Source organism: Biomphalaria glabrata, chromosome 15 (genome assembly GCF_947242115.1).
Source record: "Biomphalaria glabrata chromosome 15, xgBioGlab47.1, whole genome shotgun sequence".
NCBI classification, from domain to species: domain Eukaryota; kingdom Metazoa; phylum Mollusca; class Gastropoda; family Planorbidae; genus Biomphalaria; species Biomphalaria glabrata.
The window spans coordinates 31,403,951-31,422,522 of record NC_074725.1 but is presented as its reverse complement, the minus strand read 5'-3'; the positions used below and the strand labels follow the sequence as shown (position 1 = coordinate 31,422,522).

The window sequence follows — 18,572 nt, the reverse complement described above, 5'->3', positions numbered from 1 at the left end:
GAGTGGTAAAGTGCGTGGCTTCCGAACCGGGGTCCTGGGTTCGAATCCTGTTGAAGACTGGGATTTTTAATTTCAGGATCTTTAGGACTCAGAGGCGCCTAAAGATCCCGAAATTAAAAATCCCCGTCTAGGATTCGAACTCGGGACCTCGGTTCGTAAGTCAAGCGCGTTAACTCTCAGCCAACTCGCCTCCTATTTGTATTCATATTTCTTTGTTAGGCTCCCGACAGTGTGTCACTGACCTACACACTGCTACTTATTATTCAATGTTACACACTGTTACACACTTCTACACACTGCTATACACTACACACTGCACATGGAAGTCACACTTTGTTCACTTATTAATGTATTCCACGAGTTGATGACGTTCCATACGCTGTGACGTGTTACTTGACCTTTTGTGACACACCGCGGAGCAAGAGCTGAATGCCAGTGAATTCTACTTTATGCATTGTTCATTTCTGTCTCTCTCGATCTCTCTCTCTCTGTCTCTCTCTCTCTCTCCTATCTCCCTCCTATCTCCCTCCTCTCTCCCTCCTCTCTCCCTCTTTTCCTCTCTCTTTCTCTCCTTTCTCTTCCCCTTCCTCCCCCTTTATTTTCTCTTTTTCTCTTTCTCTCTCTCCCTTTCTCCCATATACACTGGGTAGAATTATCTTTTGGAGCTGTCTTGTAAAAGTAAGCAAAGTTCCCCTTCCAGACCTTGCCATCTATGAGGCAGATGATGTAAAGTTCTTCTGTATCATTGGCCCACGGTTAACGAGAGTGTCATTTGGCCAGCACAACGACCTACCGCCTTTACTTTCCCCAACTAATGTCAGGTACCCAGTAGAGCTGGGTGGACTCATAAGATCCCGAAAGTGTAAATCCCAGCAGCACTCCCTGCTCTCTCTCTCTCTCTCTTTCTCTCTCTCCTACCTCCTCACCCTATTTCTTTTTTGTGTCTCTTTTTCCTCTTCCTCTATATATAATCTTATTTACCCATCTCTTTCTCCGTAACACGCAGTGTGACCAGTTATAAATAGATCAAAGGGCGAGAACCTTTTTGAAATAGAATGTAAAGGTACTAATATTTGTGTTCATTATTTACAAGATATCAACTCACTCTGTCTGTCTGGTAAAATGTTTGTACACGTTATTTCTCCAACACCCAATCTAGGACCAATCTAAAACTTTGCACATGTATTTTCTTTTTTACATTAAAACACTAGGATTTGTAACCTTAGAATTAACCAATAAGCTACCTTTTTAAAATGATTATTAAATATTTATATTTGATTTTTATATATTCCATATCTACCGTACCAATTGAAGACTCTAGCTAGGTCAGACTGAATTAGTTCCTAGGATGTAAATAGCTCGACAACTGAAGTCAAAAGCTAAAAAGCTGAGGTATCCTAAAAAAAAAAGAATTAGTCCCGTTTAATGGTTGAAGATTGCAGGTAAAACTCTGCTAAGTCGTTGAATGTACCTTGCTGATTCAGGCAACCCACACCACGCTGTAGTGGCACTATGGAAGAAAGAACAATTATACAAATTGGCCCTAGCATACGGAATAAGAAATCTGTATATAAATTGGGCCATCACTCTGGGGACAGTATTCCTCCGTACTCCCTTGTCCTCGTCCCCCATCACACGCAATCATCTCGTTCATTTAATGTAGAAGTACAAGGTGGGGTACCGACGCTGAAAACGAACTGATTGACTTACCGTATTCTGGATGCATTAAGCGATTCACTTGAAGTGCAAGGTGGGGGTGCCGACGCTGAAAACGAACGGATTGACTTACTGTATTCTGGATGCGTGAAGCGATTCACTTGAAGTACAAGGTGGGGGTGCCGACGCTGAAAACGAACTGATTGACTTACCGTATTCTGGATGCATTAAGCGATTCACTTGAAGTGCAAGGTGGGGGTGCCGACGCTGAAAACGAACGGATTGACTTACTGTATTCTGGATGCGTGAAGCGATTCACTTGAAGTACAAGGTGGGGGTGCCGACGCTGAAAACGAACGGATTGACTTACTGTATTCTGGATGCGTGAAGCGATTCACTTGAAGTACAAGGTGGGGGTGCCGACGCTGAAAACGAACTGATTGACTTACCGTATTCTGGATGCGTGAAGCGATTCACTTGAAGTCCATAATTTCATCATGTCCAGTACGGCTGGCCGCCATTCACGACAGATGAACTCAGCCAGAAGCCCGCATTCTAGTGAACCCCCCCCCCCATTTTATTCTTTCCCCCTCCCCCGCTGTCCTCGCGTCGGTGGGCGCAACAGGTGCCCGGTGGGATATTGATCGCTCGGGATTGAGACAATGTCGAACACAAGGACGGACGACGTGAGTGGGGGTGTGTCTGCTTCTTTAAGTATGTGTGTGTGTCTGTTTCTTTAAGTACCGGTATGTGAGTGTCTGAGGGGGGAAACAAAAAGGGGGGGGGGGAAGAGAAAATTTGCTGTTGGCAAAAAATTAGTAGTGCTAGTTTTAGATCTACTTGTCTATACTATCATCACTTGTGGCACTGTGATGTGACTGTTGGTCTCTACTTTTTCCCTATCGAGATTACAGGATACATGGATCTCTAGTTTTAGATCTACTTGTCTATACTATCAGCACTTGTGGCTCTGTGATGTGACTGTCGGTCTATACTTTTTCCCTATCGAGATTACAGGATACATGGATCTCTAGTTTTAGATCTACTTGTCTATACTATCAGCACTTGTGGCTCTGTGATGTGACTGTCGGTCTATACTTTTTCCCTATCGAGATTACAGGATACATGGATCTCTAGTTTTAGATCTACTTGTCTATACTATCAGCACTTGTGGCTCTGTGATGTGACTGTCGGTCTATACTTTTTCCCTATCGAGATTACAGGATACATGGATCTCTAGTTTTAGATCTACTTGTCTATACTATCAGCACTTGTGGCTCTGTGATGTGACTGTCGGTCTATACTTTTTCCCTATCGAGATTACAGGATACACGGATCTCTAGTTTTAGATCTACTTGTCTATACTATCAGCACTTGTGGCTCTGTGATGTGACTGTCGGTCTATACTTTTTCCCTATCGAGATTACAGGATACATGGATCTCTAGTTTTAGATCTACTTGTCTATACTATCAGCACTTGTGGCTCTGTGATGTGACTGTCGGTCTATACTTTTTCCCTATCGAGATTACAGGATACATGGATCTCTAGTTTTAGATCTACTTGTCTATACTATCAGCACTTGTGGCTCTGTGATGTGACTGTCGGTCTATACTTTTTCCCTATCGAGATTACAGGATACATGGATCTCTAGTTTTAGATCTACTTGTCTATACTATCAGCACTTGTGGCTCTGTGATGTGACTGTCGGTCTATACTTTTTCCCTATCGAGATTACAGGATACATGGATCTCTAGTTTTAGATCTACTTGTCTATACTATCAGCACTTGTGGCTCTGTGATGTGACTGTCGGTCTATACTTTTTCCCTATCGAGATTACAGGATACATGGATCTCTAGTTTTAGATCTACTTGTCTATACTATCAGCACTTGTGGCTCTGTGATGTGACTGTCGGTCTATACTTTTTCCCTATCGAGATTACAGGATACATGGATCTCTAGTTTTAGATCTACTTGTCTATACTATCAGCACTTGTGGCTCTGTGATGTGACTGTCGGTCTATACTTTTTCCCTATCGAGATTACAGGATACATGGATCTCTAGTTTTAGATCTACTTGTCTATACTATCAGCACTTGTGGCTCTGTGATGTGACTGTCGGTCTATACTTTTTCCCTATCGAGATTACAGGATACACGGATCTCTAGTTTTAGATCTACTTGTCTATACTATCAGCACTTGTGGCTCTGTGATGTGACTGTCGGTCTATACTTTTTCCCTATCGAGATTACAGGATACATGGATCTCTAGTTTTAGATCTACTTGTCTATACTATCAGCACTTGTGGCTCTGTGATGTGACTGTCGGTCTATACTTTTTCCCTATCGAGATTACAGGATACATGGATCTCTAGTTTTAGATCTACTTGTCTATACTATCAGCACTTGTGGCTCTGTGATGTGACTGTCGGTCTATACTTTTTCCCTATCGAGATTACAGGATACATGGATCTCTAGTTTTAGATCTACTTGTCTATACTATCAGCACTTGTGGCTCTGTGATGTGACTGTCGGTCTATACTTTTTCCCTATCGAGATTACAGGATACATGGATCTCTAGTTTTAGATCTACTTGTCTATACTATCAGCACTTGTGGCTCTGTGATGTGACTGTCGGTCTATACTTTTTCCCTATCGAGATTACAGGATACATGGATCTCTAGTTTTAGATCTACTTGTCTATACTATCAGCACTTGTGGCTCTGTGATGTGACTGTCGGTCTATACTTTTTCCCTATCGAGATTACAGGATACATGGATCTCTAGTTTTAGATCTACTTGTCTATACTATCAGCACTTGTGGCTCTGTGATGTGACTGTCGGTCTATACTTTTTCCCTATCGAGATTACAGGATACATGGATCTCTAGTTTTAGATCTACTTGTCTATACTATCAGCACTTGTGGCTCTGTGATGTGACTGTCGGTCTATACTTTTTCCCTATCGAGATTACAGGATACACGGATCTCTTCCTGTTTATTCATGCTGATAGTTTCATTTTTTAAGCGGCTTCAATTATAGCCTTAGTGTATTCGATTCAATGTGTAATTTTCCTGACCAAACTGGACTTTGTTTATAATGTTTAGTACGCCACCTTTGTTTATAATGTTTAGTACACCACTAAGTGTTCGGCTCTTGTTTCCTCAACTTAGACCAATCGTCATAGTAGACCTGACCCGTGACGCGGCAACGAGCTATTGGTCTCCACTGATCACTGGTGACCAGGTCACCGGTCATTTCTCAGGCCTACTATGGCGACTGGTCTCACGTCAACTCACACAATTTACTTGTTCAGTTATTTCTAAGCTTGGGTTTTATGGTGTTCGGAGTTTGAAAATTACCTGATGTATCATTCGCACAGGGGGTGGGGGTGGGGTGGTCAGTACAGGTGCCACTCGTTTGCAAATAGTGTTGGAAATTATCTAAAATGTAGCCAGGAAAGTTTAACTAGATTACACGTGTTATGTAAACAAATACCTTTTTTAAAACCAATTTCTTTAATATATATACTATGTATTTTTATGGTAATTGTTGTTCACGTCTTTTGATTACTTTTGAACTGTCAGCTGGTAAACGCACAAATAATGTAGACATTAAGCATTATGTTTCCCTTTTTTTTTTTTGGCTTCAGTAGAAACTAAAGATAGTTACCTTCAAAAGAATCTCCGTATCAAGGACCTCGTTCCTTTGGCATGTGAAGACATGTATAACACACGTGTTTGTATGTGTCTACAGTTGAGAGCAATAGCCATGATGTCTACAGCATGAAAATAGGACACCCAAATGAATTATGAACAATTTATGGGGGAACATGATATTACTTATCGTGAAAGACCATTGTCTTTGTTTTTGACAATGTAAAAACTTTTGAACTACTGAAAAAAAAAAAGGTAGAAATTTATCAAAACATTGTACAATGAGGAAAAAAAAGAAAAAGATCCGACTCTATGCCCCACATAAATGACAGGTTCGACCAAACGGCCTCCGATAAAATAACATTTCCCACCGGAGACCAGCGTTTCTGTCTTATAACGCCAACTCGGCATCCGCTTTAATAATTATTTGCTAAGTGAAAAGAAAAAAACGTTTAGTTTGGCAGTACCGCTTTAGTAAGTTGAGTTCTGTCTTCACATTGCCAACTTTTTTTTTTGTCTCGGCTAAACTTGTGTCTCAGCTAAACTTGTGTCTCGGCTAAACTTGTGTCTCGGCTAAACTTGTGTCTCAGCTAAACTTGTGTCTCGGCTAAACTTGTTTCTCGGCTAAACTTCTGTCTCGGCTAAACTTGTGTCTCAGCTAAACTTGTGTCTCGGCTAAACTTGTGTCTCTGCTAAACTTGTGTCTCGGCTAAATTTGTGTCTCAGCTAAACATGTGTCTCGGCTAAACTTGTGTCTCAGCTAAACTTGTGTCTCAGCTAAACTTGTCTCAGCTAAACTTGTGTTTCAGCTAAACTTGTGTCTCGGCTAAACTTGTGTCTCGGCTAAATTTGTGTCTCGGCTAAATTTGTGTCTCGGCTAAACTTGTGTCTCGGCTAAACTTGTGTCTCAGCTAAACTTGTGTCTCGGCTAAACTTGTGTCTCGGCTAAACTTGTGTCTCGGCTAAACTTGTGTCTCAGCTAAACTTATGTCTCAGCTAAACTTGTCTCAGCTAAACTTGTGTCTCAGCTAATTGGGCGTGGGGGACAACTACAATCTTTTTGAACTGACCGCGGCTCCAGGAACGAATGTTGTTAATAATTAATAGGACCAGCCCGTATCACTGGTCAAGTGGCGATCAATAAATGTTAGGGATGTAATGTTATCAATTTTTTTCGCCATCTGGTCAATTCGAAGACGGTGGGCCCAGACAGCTAGGTGACCAATCCTTGTTGACATTGACCGCCTGTTGTATTTGGGTGTTGTTCCGGCGTGAACATGACGCTATCCTTCCATTGTTTTTGTTTATTGGTCAGCTCTTATCATAGCAGACGTTTGCGTCTCTTTCTCAACACTTCTTAAAGTTGATTGCCCTTTGAATGATGAGGATCAGAGTGAACGCTGGCGAGTGTGTGTGTGTGTGATGTGTGTGTGTGTGTCCGACATGGTCAAAAATGAAAGAAGTGAGGGTCAGTGAGATGGAGAGAGGGTGACGAGAAAAGGGGAGAGACAAATAGGCAGAGAGAGAGTGAATTACTTTTTTTTTTTAAAGAATATAGATGGAAATCACTTCTTTTCACAAAACTTATATCTACTATGGGAAGCGTGGTCGAGAGGCTAAGTGCGCTTGAACTTGGCTTGGCTTGGCTACCTATTAAGGGGGCTCGAGGTTCGATACCCCCTTCCCATCCACTGGTCCACAACTGAGATTGGACCATAGCGCTCTGAGCATGCTATAAGCATGAAAGTATAAAAGCCATATTTTTTTACTCTGTCTGTATGTCTGTCTGTATGTCAGGTATAAAGTTTGAATATGTTTATTCTTCCACTTCCCATCCTCCGATCAATTATTCATTGTAAAAAAAATTAGTTAATTTATTATTTGTGATTAACTGTTTTGTTTGATTTGAAAAAGGGAAATAAATGCTACTCAATAAGAGATGTGGATGTATATATGGATTTAATCCTCTTATTACGTTTTGACACGTTTTTTACTCTCACTTCCTATTCTTGGGTCAAGTTGAAATCTAGCATAATTATTCAGCTCTTTGCCACGTCTTAATTGACCGAGCTATTAGTCAAAACTGCCCACTATTTGTGACGTTTCAGGTCAGTGTTCAGCCTTTCTATAATGATTGGTCTCGATGCTATACGCCCATTGATTATACCATATTTTCGTTTCTTTTTTTTCGATCACCTGTAGGATAGCACTTCTATGATCCGTACAAGAATGGACCCATTGTTCACTCCCTTTCTGATGGTATAAATTTCTTCGATACAAAACTGGTCATGTTCTCTTTACATTTTCTTCTCCATCTTCTTCTTGGTCTAATACGAAAAAAAGTGTTTCGTCTTTCCCTCAATGACAATTATGTACTAATTTCTAGTAGATCAAAAGGAGGTGCTGTGGCTGAGGGGTACAGCTCTTGAGGTCCCGGATTCGAATCCCAGCTCAAATGGGTACCTGACATTAGTTGGGGAAAACTAAAGGCGATTGGTGGTTGTGCTGGCCACATGACACCCTTTCTAGCCTTGGGCTATATAAACTGATGAACTTTATTTGATCTGCCCTATAGATCCCATGGTCTGAAAGGGGATCTTTACTTTTTGTTTTAGTAGATCAAGACTATATATTAGCTAAACCTATGATGGTTTTGAGATGAAAGCTGACAGAAATATAAATAACCTACCATTTCTTATCACAATTTTCATTGTTGATTATCCTGATAAAAGTCTCCCATAAAAAAAAAAGGGGTCCCTTGAGGCCGCTGACCAATGGAAAGTCACTTAACGGCCAAGGATGAGGGATTGGCCATTCCCCGATGCCTGCGTCTGAAGCGCTCTGTTATCTAGAAGCTCATTTCATCTCTCCAACGATTTAGGGGACTCTTCCTCTTTATCTCCCATCAATTGTGTTTGCCCAGCCCTCCTCACCGTGCTCTCGTGTTAAGGATGTTTCCGCGAGTGCTCTGCTCACGTGTTAACTATTTCAAACATTTGCGCATTGGCGCGTCAGCTAAATATGTCGCACCTCTACTATCTGGCCTCTCCATCACTTTGCATTTTGTTAGTTGCTAGTTACATTACGTGCCCCGGGAAAAAATGTATCACCCTTGCACATATACTAGCAGTTCCTTCAATAAACCATAAACCATAAAAAACAATTTCATTTCATTGCTTATACCTTTTCCATTTTTTTTACAAAGCTTATATCTGTCTGTCTGTCTGTCTGTCTGTCCGTCTGGTAAAAACTGTAAAACCGGTACTCGTTCTTTCTCCCACAACCCATTACTTGGCTTAATTGGTTGGGTTTAGTTCCTTAAACAGTTTTTAACGCTATTTCTCCCTCACGCATTTTCCGACCAAGTTGAAGCTTTAATCAATCATTTATTGTACCTAACAAAACATGAATCGATAAACAAAAACAGTCAATAAATTATTGGTAATTTTTTTTTCCTGTTTGATATCGATTAAGGAAAATAGCTTGTACATTATTTATAGATATAGTTTTAAGGGCGGGGTTGTTCTCCCTTTGATATGCTTTGTTTTTGTTTTTTTTAAATATATTTTGCATGTTTATGCGTTAAGGTTCCAATCTTCCACCCGTGAAGACGTTCGTACTGACATCCAAACAACGTAAACACAAATCTAATTTTTCAAAAAATGGTTGAAATTTCTAATGGCCAGGTCACCATACATATAAACGACTCTACGAGTTAAACAGACGTGTCAGATTTGTTTATTTAAATGCCCAAATTCACCTGTAGGATGACGCCTGTATATACTGCGTATGATAGACCCGTTGTTCACTCCCTTTCCGATGATATACATTTCTTCGATACAAAACTGGTCATGTTCTCTTTACATTTTATTTCACAACGAACTGATATTCTTCTTCTCCATCTTTTTTTTTTTTAAATACTTATTATGAAAAATCTTATTATCATTATTCGTATTCTTGTTTTTTTTCCCCTTATTATTCTTATTCCTATTCTTATTCTTTGTTGGCCTAATAAGATCAATTGGTGTAATGTCTTTTGTAGTATCTCAAACTGGCGGAATAAGAAAAAAGGCGCCATATTGATTTAGATAAATAAAACAGACGTTATAAGAATACCATGGGCGCGCTGTGGTTGAGAGGTAAATTGGATTCCGACACCAATGTGTCCCGGGTTCGAATCTTGGTAAAGACTTTGATTTTTTATTTCGGGACCTTCAGTGCGCCTCTAAGTCCACCCTGACATTAATTGGGGAAAAGAAAAGAAGGTTGATCGTTGTGCTGGCCACATGACACCCTCGCTAACCTTGGGAATTTATTCGCCTACTGCAGTGATGCCCAAAAGACGGCCCTCGGGCCATATCCGGCCCTCGACGTGGTTCCATCCGGCCCGCCGCAACGTCTGCTCTAAGTGTAGAAATCTACCTTCCAAACAAACAAAAAAAAAGTTGAAAAAATGTATCTTTACCTACGTTTGGGCCCTCACTTTTTCTCTGATGGATTGGTATCATGATCTTTAACATTTGTGTGTTTATAAAATGGGACTCTAAATGTAGAATCTACCTGGACAAGTTAACAGATCTTTACCTTTTTTTTGTTGAACATGATAATAAGCCAACATATTTATTTTATTAAGAAAGTGTGGCTGTTTAATATAACAACAACATAAAAAAAAGGGCATTATAAAAATTAATATGGTGGCATTCTTGGTTTCAGCCGCGAATAAAAGATTGTTTAACTATACCTAGATATTGGAGGATCCATGGAAATATTTATTAAAAAGAGACCACAACATGAGCCGGTGTTGCACACATTTAAGTAGAGACGCGTAAAACAAATATATGTCAAATAATCTATTAATTAAGTATTAAATCCATAGGTTTCTACCAAAATAGTTTCAGAACAATTTCATTTCATTTAAATAACTTTTCGTTCATGTGGCCCGCGAGATGAGTGTTGGAAATTATAATGGCCCGCGGGTCGAATTAGGTTGGGCATCACTGGCCTACTGAATACCATACTTCTGTCTTGACACCAAGTCTACCTTTCCTATACGGCGGTTCGAACCAGACTCGTTCGTCTCGCATCTGTACGCTCTTCTACGAGGCTGTTCACTATTTCCTAACCTTATACACGTTCTTACATTGGCTTTCATTATCAATATTTTCGTACAAACCTTGATAAATTAGAAAATCAAACAAACAAATAGTAGCCCTGGACTCGTTCAAACTACTTTTGTAAAGGTCACTGGTTAGTGAATCAAATCAAGTTATTATGCTTTTTTTACCTTTTTACCTTTACCTATGCCCTAAGTCTGTTGGACCGTTGGGGCACCAAGCAGGATTTGTCGACCGTCATTCTCCATTCCTCCCTGTCTTTTGCCTTGTTTAAAACCTCTATCAATGGTAGGCCCGTCCATTCTTTTATGTTGTCCTCCTATCGCTTTCTCTGTCTGCCTCTTTTTTTTTCCTGGTACTGTTCCCTGAAGGAGGGTCTTTGCGAGCCCCCGTGGATCTTGTAATATGGCCATATATTTTAAGCTTGCGTTTCTTTACAATAGTTAGCAGGTTATCATGGGGTCCGATCGCTGCAGTAACCCTGTCTCAAATCTCTTAGTTTGTGATGCGGTCTTTGAAAGTGATGCCTAGGATCCTTCTGTAGTATCTCTATTCCATTGCTAGGATCCTCCTCTCTAGCTCTGCAGTCAGCGTCCAAAACTTACAAGCATTTAAAAATGTGGCCATATATTTATATATATTATGCTAATTAACTCATTTAAGAGCAGGCGACTTTCCACTTCTTCTCCCCCCCCCCTTTCCACTAGCCCGAAGAGGTTTCAAAGCTTATATCAACAAGCTCTGTCTGTCTGTCTGTCTGTCTGTCTGGTACAAACATTCAACATGTTATTTCTCCAACTTCCCTATCTTTTATCTTATCTTACTTATCTTATTTATTCATATCATATCTTATCTTATAAATATGTTTATTAGGTTGTATAATGGTCGTATTATCTATAGTGTATATCTATTACTAGCCGAATGAAGGAAAGCCATGTATATAGGATTCACTCAATTGTAAAAATGTGTTTCACGGGAATATCTAATAATAAGGCTTGTTTTCGAGTCCGAAGATTAATGAGGAATGCTGTATTTCCCGTGGAGGCGCGCTGGCTGAGCGGTAAAGCGCTTGACTTCCAAACCGGGGTTTGGAGTTCGAATCCTAGTGAAGACTAGGATTTTTTAATTTAGGATCTTCCGGCGCCTCTTGAGTCCACCCAGCTCTAATGGGTACCTGACATCAGTTGGGGAAAAGTAAAGGCGGTTGGTCGTTGTTCTGGCCACATGACACCCTCGTTAACCGTTGGCCATATTTTTCACAAAGTTTGTACCAACTAACTCTGCCTGTGTGGTAAAAAGTTTGAACATGTTATTTCTCATACACACATTCTCGGATCAAGTTGAAACTTTTCACAATTATTTGTTGTACTTAACAAAATATTTATCAAAAAAATTCATAACTTGTTGTTAATTCCACCGGATACACCAGAAATCTCCATTTATGAAAATAGCCCCATTGCAAACATTTTTTTGGCCTGCTTCCTAAATATATGATTCTGGTTCTTTTATGTCTGCTTGAGTGAGAGCGTTTGAGAGACAGACAGACAGAGAGAGAGAGAGAGAGAGAGAGAGAGAGAGAGCGACTAACAGAAGTTTGATCCTTAATGCCGTTTACCTTTGACCTTTACATGGAATTGTTTTTTTGTCGACACCCAATTATCTTGCTATTAATTTTAAAGCGCGAAGCTAAAACACATTTAGCAATTCATTTCTTTAATTGAAACAAACAAACACACACACACACACACATGTTAACACTCGTTTTAAATGGAAACACTATTTAAGCAGCATACAGCTGTTTCAAGATATCAACAAACATCTACCTCTAGTATCAACAAGTGGATGCCTCTGTTTGTTCTGTAGAAATATTTCCACCCACTTTTATAGGCGTTTTTTTTTTTTGTTTTTTTTTTGGTTGCGAATGACATAATTGAAATGAAATTAAGAATAATTGAAATACTCCTCACGTAAAATAAATGCCCTCGTGCGCAGAACGCAAGAGATCTCTAAACCTGGCAAACTTCCACGTCGGCTGCTAGATCAGCTGTTCGTAGGAAGAGGTCTGGACATTCGGCAACTTGGATTAATTGTCGGAATTAACGTGTGTTGATAAACCCGCAATCGGGAATATGACAACATGTGCCGCTGTGACATTGCTCTCATGACATCATGTTAGTGGCAAAGCAGTGATATTTCGTATTTATATTTCACTTTGGATTTTAACATCGCCGATACAATCTAGCGGTGCATTGTAACGAGTTCACTGTGGATATATATATATGTCTGGATGCATTGTGTCTCCGTTGGCCTGCCGGTACCATTAGTTATGCATGCAGCGGAATGAGTTAACGCTATCCTCTGCTGCTAGAACAGGATGTCCACTCATATGGTGGTACTGACCGCTACTGGAACATGGTAAGCAACGACTGTGAGCAGTGCGAGGCCGAGCAGTTGCTGCTCCGAGAGCTGCAGTGGCGCCCTCCGCCATGCCCCTGTTCAGAGGCGCTTCATTTTTGCTTAGGGTAGGTAGATACATTATATTTCCTTTTTTTTAATTGTCCGTGTTTTATTTTGATAGCAATTATGCTGACATAATTCACTATATATGTACTAGAATTTCTGTCTCAAAAAATTGGTGTTGATTGGTTTGCATTTTTGAGGAGGTACTATGTTATATACAATACCAATTTTTCAATTTTTTTTTAAAAGGACAAGAACTATTTTTACAAAGCTTATATCGATTCACGCTGTCTGTCTGATGAAAGTTTTGAACATGTTTCTTCTCCTATTTTCCCATTCTTGGATCAAGTTGAAACTTTGCACAATTATTCATTGTACCTGCCAAGACATGAAACAATAAAAAAAAATTAACCAATTAATTAAATAATTACTGGAGGTTTATTTTTGTAATTTTTTTTTTTGATATTGGAATAAAGGAGATGCAAGCTACTTAATGAGACATGTGGATGTATATATGGATTTAATCCCCTTAACACTTTTTTTTCTCCCACTTCTCACGTATCAATCCAAAAATTAACCTATTAATTAATAAAATAGTAGTAATCATTTTCAGATAAATGAATGTAATAAGCGGTTCTTTCCTTTAGATACGCTTTTTTTTAAAGTAATCGTTTTTCTATTGCTTGTTTAGACTTATACATGTAGTGCTCACCAGTTTTAAATCAGTTATATTCAACTTTTAACAAAGTACATACCTTCATTTGTCATGCATCAACATACTCCATAGGATCGAATCCCATACTTTTTCCATTACTTGGCCGAGTGGTAAAGGGTTCGAATCCCAGTGAAGAGTGGGATCTTGAATTTAGCTAATTTAAAAGAGGCCCTGGGTCCATGTAACCTTAATGCTTACCTAGTCCATCGAACCCTAATGCGTACCTGACATTAGTTTAGGAAAAGCAACGCTGGTCGTTGTGCTAGACACATGACACCCTCGTTAACCATGGACAACAGTAACAGATGACCTTTCCACCATCACCTGCCCCAAAGTTTTTTAAGTCTGAAATAATTTCCTTACTTTTTACTGACTTCCCCCAACCCGGCCAACCCTTTTTTTTTCTTCTTTTGTTTTTACAAATATTTGTTCACCTTTCAGACCTTGCGATCTATGGGGCTGAGGATGTTAAGGTCTCCTGTTTCTATGGCCAACGCTTAACGAGCAGGGTGTCATGTGGCCAGCACAACGACCAACAACCTTTACTTTCCATAAAGTCAGGTACCCACTAGATTTGGGTGGATTCAGGAAGCCTTAGAAAATTCGAAATTCAAAATCTAAGTCATCACCGAGATTCGAACCCAGGATTCCAGGTTCAGAAGCAAATGGCTTAACTACTCAGCAAACCCCTCCCCCAAAGCACGAAGCTCTATAGGACCTTACGTTTGTGAGCGCCAGAGCGAGTCTATTCTTAATCGAGGGTTTCATTTAGCAGCCGATATGATTTCGAGAAATCAAGATGTACTATTTAATTTAAACCCAGATTACATAAAAGCTCTAATGGCAAGATTCATTGTTAATTTATTGAACGTTCGCTATTCTCAATCATTTTAACGAGTACCCTTGATTCTCATTTCAACAATTAAGTATCCTGCTTTCCCTCCCATTTATAAAGATTTTACCCACGATAAATTTAGTAGAAACGCCCTCCAATAAAAACGGTCTTTCCCTGTGTCGTCTTCCCATCTACCCAGTGACCCCCAAGTGACCCTAAGGGATATCCATTTGAGATACGTTGTTTTCACTCCGTCGCTTTGACCACAAAGAGATTGCGTTTGTTACTACAGATTAAACACTCGTAATCACTCAAACGTATTAAAATCGCTCATCCCTCATGTAGGCTTCTCATTACCACGTGACTCTGCTCTCATTACGTATGTCATTGTCTGTAATCTCGATCTCGCGGGGGGGAACGGCCCGCAGACGGCATCGTCTGCTCGTCTTGTCATTTACGTCATCATTTTTGTTGCACTTGCCCTCGTAACGCTAGACCGGAAGCCTTGAGTGCGTGCTGCACAACGCAGCACCGACGTCACCTCGGGGAATCAAAAAAACAAAAAAAGAAAAGAGAAACAACAGCTTAGCGTGAGGGATTTAGTGTTCCTCTCTGTTGGCCGACATTTGTCAACAGTGAAATCCCTCAAATGTTGACAATGATAAAAAAATACAATTAGTTTGATATCATTGTGTCGATTCATTTTCATGACGGTTAAAATAGCAACACACCAGTGCAAATGAATCCCCGAGTCCAGAAGCGACCTCTAAAAGTTCAATTGGGTAGTGAGACTGTTTTGGTTTTCTTAGCATCTTTTTATACTAGATTTATTATAACTGTATGTTTTAAATTTAATTGGCTATTTAAAAACAACCCCCCCCCCCCAAAAAAAAAAAAAAAAAAAAAAAACAACTACTGTTTTGTATTATAAGTTGCTGATGTTGCTTCGGAACGGAAGTGAAGATAATTACATCCTAGCGCAAACTCCTGCTTGAATAAATCGGACGTCAGTGGGCAGGGTTCGAACCCTGGAACCATCTAGAAGACAGTTCGCAGCGCATACTACACGACGAGGGTGAAGAGGTAGTTAGATATACACACGTGTGTAGATCAGTCAGCAATGTTTAATTATTCATATTTACGAAACTTTATTTTTGTTTTGTTTTTTCCGAACTTATATTAAGTCACTTCGTCCGTCTGTTTAGTCTGTACACTGTCACACTCTGTACACGTCATTTCTCCTACTTCCCGTTCTCCAATCAAGTAAAAACTTGGCACAATTATTCATTGTCCTTCACACGAATCAATTAACTAAAAAAAATATCCAGTTGGTTAATCAACTAGTCTCAATTAATATATTTTGTTTTATATGGAAAAAGTAATAAGCTAACGATAGATACGTCTTGCAATAATGAGAGATGTGGCAGCAATTGGGCGATTCCACCTATTCCCACCCAAAGCGAGAATGAGTCTCTTGTAAACAGGAAAGATAGCAGACGCTTAATAGCGTCACGGCCAAGAGAGTAACTAAACAAATTGTATACAGTTATGATTGATTCAAAAATAATTGATGGAATTTCACTCATTATATGGGAGTTGTTGTTTTTTTCACAAAAAAAATATTTTTATATTTAACTTGAATTGTTCAGATACGTGTCTGGTTCGAATCCTTGTCGGAGTTTATCTATGTTTCAGCACTTTTTCTTCGAGTTTCTTCAATCACTATTATCTTATCTTATTTTATATCATCTTATAAATTACAGACGCTCCTTCTTAACAGAAGTTACTACCGTCCTACAAAGTGTCCCTTTCCTAGTTAATTAGAGATTCAGACAAAAGTTGTTTTTTTTTTACTGATTCAAGCAGTCTGTGCCATGTTCAAATAGCACTAGAGAAGAAGAATACTCCTTCTTCCCCCTAGTGCTATTAGAGCATGGAATGGGTTGCCTGAGCTAGCCAGGAAAACCAGTGACTTGGCTGAATTTAAGTCATTGGTTAATATGCATGACTGAATGCATGACGCGTAGGACGTAATCATCTTCTTTTTTGAAGTAACGTCTGTATTATATAAGATTAGATAAAATTGACATGAACTTCTGAAGGATAAGGAGCACTTGCAAAAATCAGTCCTAGCTTATGGAATAAGAACATGTAACATATCATTTAATGTTTAGATCTAGATCTAGATTTCTAGATACACAAATCGAAAGGAAATCAATCTATTTAAATGTACGAACGTGAATTATTTCGATCTAGGATTTTCGAAACATTATCTGAATGGAAACTTAATTGGAAATGGCTTTATTTTATAAATTTGCTTGAATATATAGTTATGTGATTAATAGTCCATTCTATTTAAAAATCCGCAAAATGGTATTGCATTATTTCTAAACTCTGAAGATCATTACTTTTCTACGACAGAAAATATCGATTTTTCTAGGTTCGGAGTGCTGTCAGTCATAGCTTATAGGATGGTTACTTACATATATATATACACTACTTTTTGGTTCAAAAATAGGTACCGGTACTCAGTGATGGATTGACTAACTTTTAACTACTAATACATTAATAATGCACGTTAAAAAACAAGAAAAGAAATAAGTTTCTACCCAAATTGAAAAGGGTGCTGGTACGCGTACCGTCATAAAAAAGCACATATATATATATAGGTCTGCGATCTGATTATTATGGATAAGAGTTTTTTTTTTTTTTGTTTTCTATTTAAGCTTGATTATACATATAGGTCTATGGGTAGGAATTATACGATCAAATTTCGTTTCAATTTTCGCTCAATGAATGAATGTATGTCAAAACGAACAGATCCATTGTAAGTGTGTGTTTAGTTGTGCTGAGGTCGATGCAACAACTTAATAACCCTTCCCCACCTCACCAACCCCTACGTTATAGCTTTGCCTGCGTCAGGTATGTCAAAACGTGTAGGCCACAGCTGGGTCTGCCTAGGCCCGGCTCAAAAACATACTGCATTATTCTTTAGTCTTTCATACAATGCTTTATTATTATTAGCATTATTTTATCTTATCTTATCTTATATAATACAGACGTTACTTCAAAAAAGAAGATGATTACGTCCTACGCGTCAAATATTTAGTCATGCATATTAACCAATGACTTTTACTATAGTTTCTAACACGCCCCCAGCCCCCAACCCCGTTTCAATGTATAAATAGACGCATCGGTTGCTGGCGAAGGCTGTGATTTCAAATTTCGGGATTTTTACGCGCCTCTTGAGTCCAGCCAGCTCTAATTACTTTAGAGGGAGAAAAGTAAAGGCGGTTGGTCGTTGTGCTGGCCACATGACACCCTCGTTAACCGTGGTCCACAGAAACGGATGCCCCATAGATCGCAAGGTCTTAATGGGGAACTTAACTTTTTTAAAAGGATATCATTGTATTCGGATTATAACAAAAATTCTACATGTTATATAAAACATAGATATCAATTTTTCAATTTTTAAATCCCGAAAATGTGTTCAAGCTTATAAAATAAATTGATTTTGAGTGTTTACTTTTCAATGACAGGTGGTCAGTATTCTTTGTAAAGTGACCAATCCTTCAAATTGATTCTTAATTTACACTCTCCCTCTCCCAATACACACTTTCTTTGTCACTCCTTTTCCTCTTTTTTGTTTCTCTCTCCCCCCCCCTCTCTCTCTTTGAGAACCTCTTTCCCCATGAGTGTCATTCTATTTAGTGTAGAGAAAAGTTGAAGGTCTACCGTGTGGGGGGAAGAAGGCGGGCTAGTGTTAGAGAGAAATCTGTTGTGTCGATATTCTTAAAATGTGTCTTGGCTTATCGAGAGTGAGAGCAGGGGAGGGGAGGAGGGGGGGATGACATCCTCCCTGTGAGTTAATAGAGATGTCAGCGACTTGAGGCAGTAATGGATAAAGTGAGCTGCATGATGGGCTCACTGGAGGACAGTTGTCTCAAACACACACGCACACACAATGGAGGACAGTTGTCACACACACACGCACGCACACAATGGAGGACAGTTGTCACACACACACGCACGCACACAATGGAGGAATGTTGTTACACACACACGCACGCAATGAAGGACAGTTGTCACACACACACGCACGCAATGGAGGACAGTTGTTACACACACACACACACAC

At 39.4% G+C, this 18,572-nt stretch overlaps 1 protein-coding gene across 5 annotated transcripts in view; it reads left to right on the top strand.

The window, feature by feature from the left end:
• LOC106069679 (peripheral plasma membrane protein CASK-like) overlaps positions 1–18,572 on the top strand; it is a 390,362-nt gene that overhangs the window by 94,894 nt on the left and 276,896 nt on the right. Inside the window, exon 1 of one of the 5 annotated variants that reach the window (XM_056013243.1) lies at positions 12,721–12,946. The exons of 3 other annotated variants lie outside the window; for them this stretch is intronic. In XM_056013243.1, coding sequence (XP_055869218.1) covers positions 12,837–12,946 — 110 coding nt within the window. In that variant the 5' untranslated portion in view covers positions 12,721–12,836. Of the gene's footprint in view, positions 1–12,720; positions 12,947–18,572 lie in introns of those variants that run through there. One more of the 5 variants, XM_056013240.1, reaches the window with a different exon arrangement.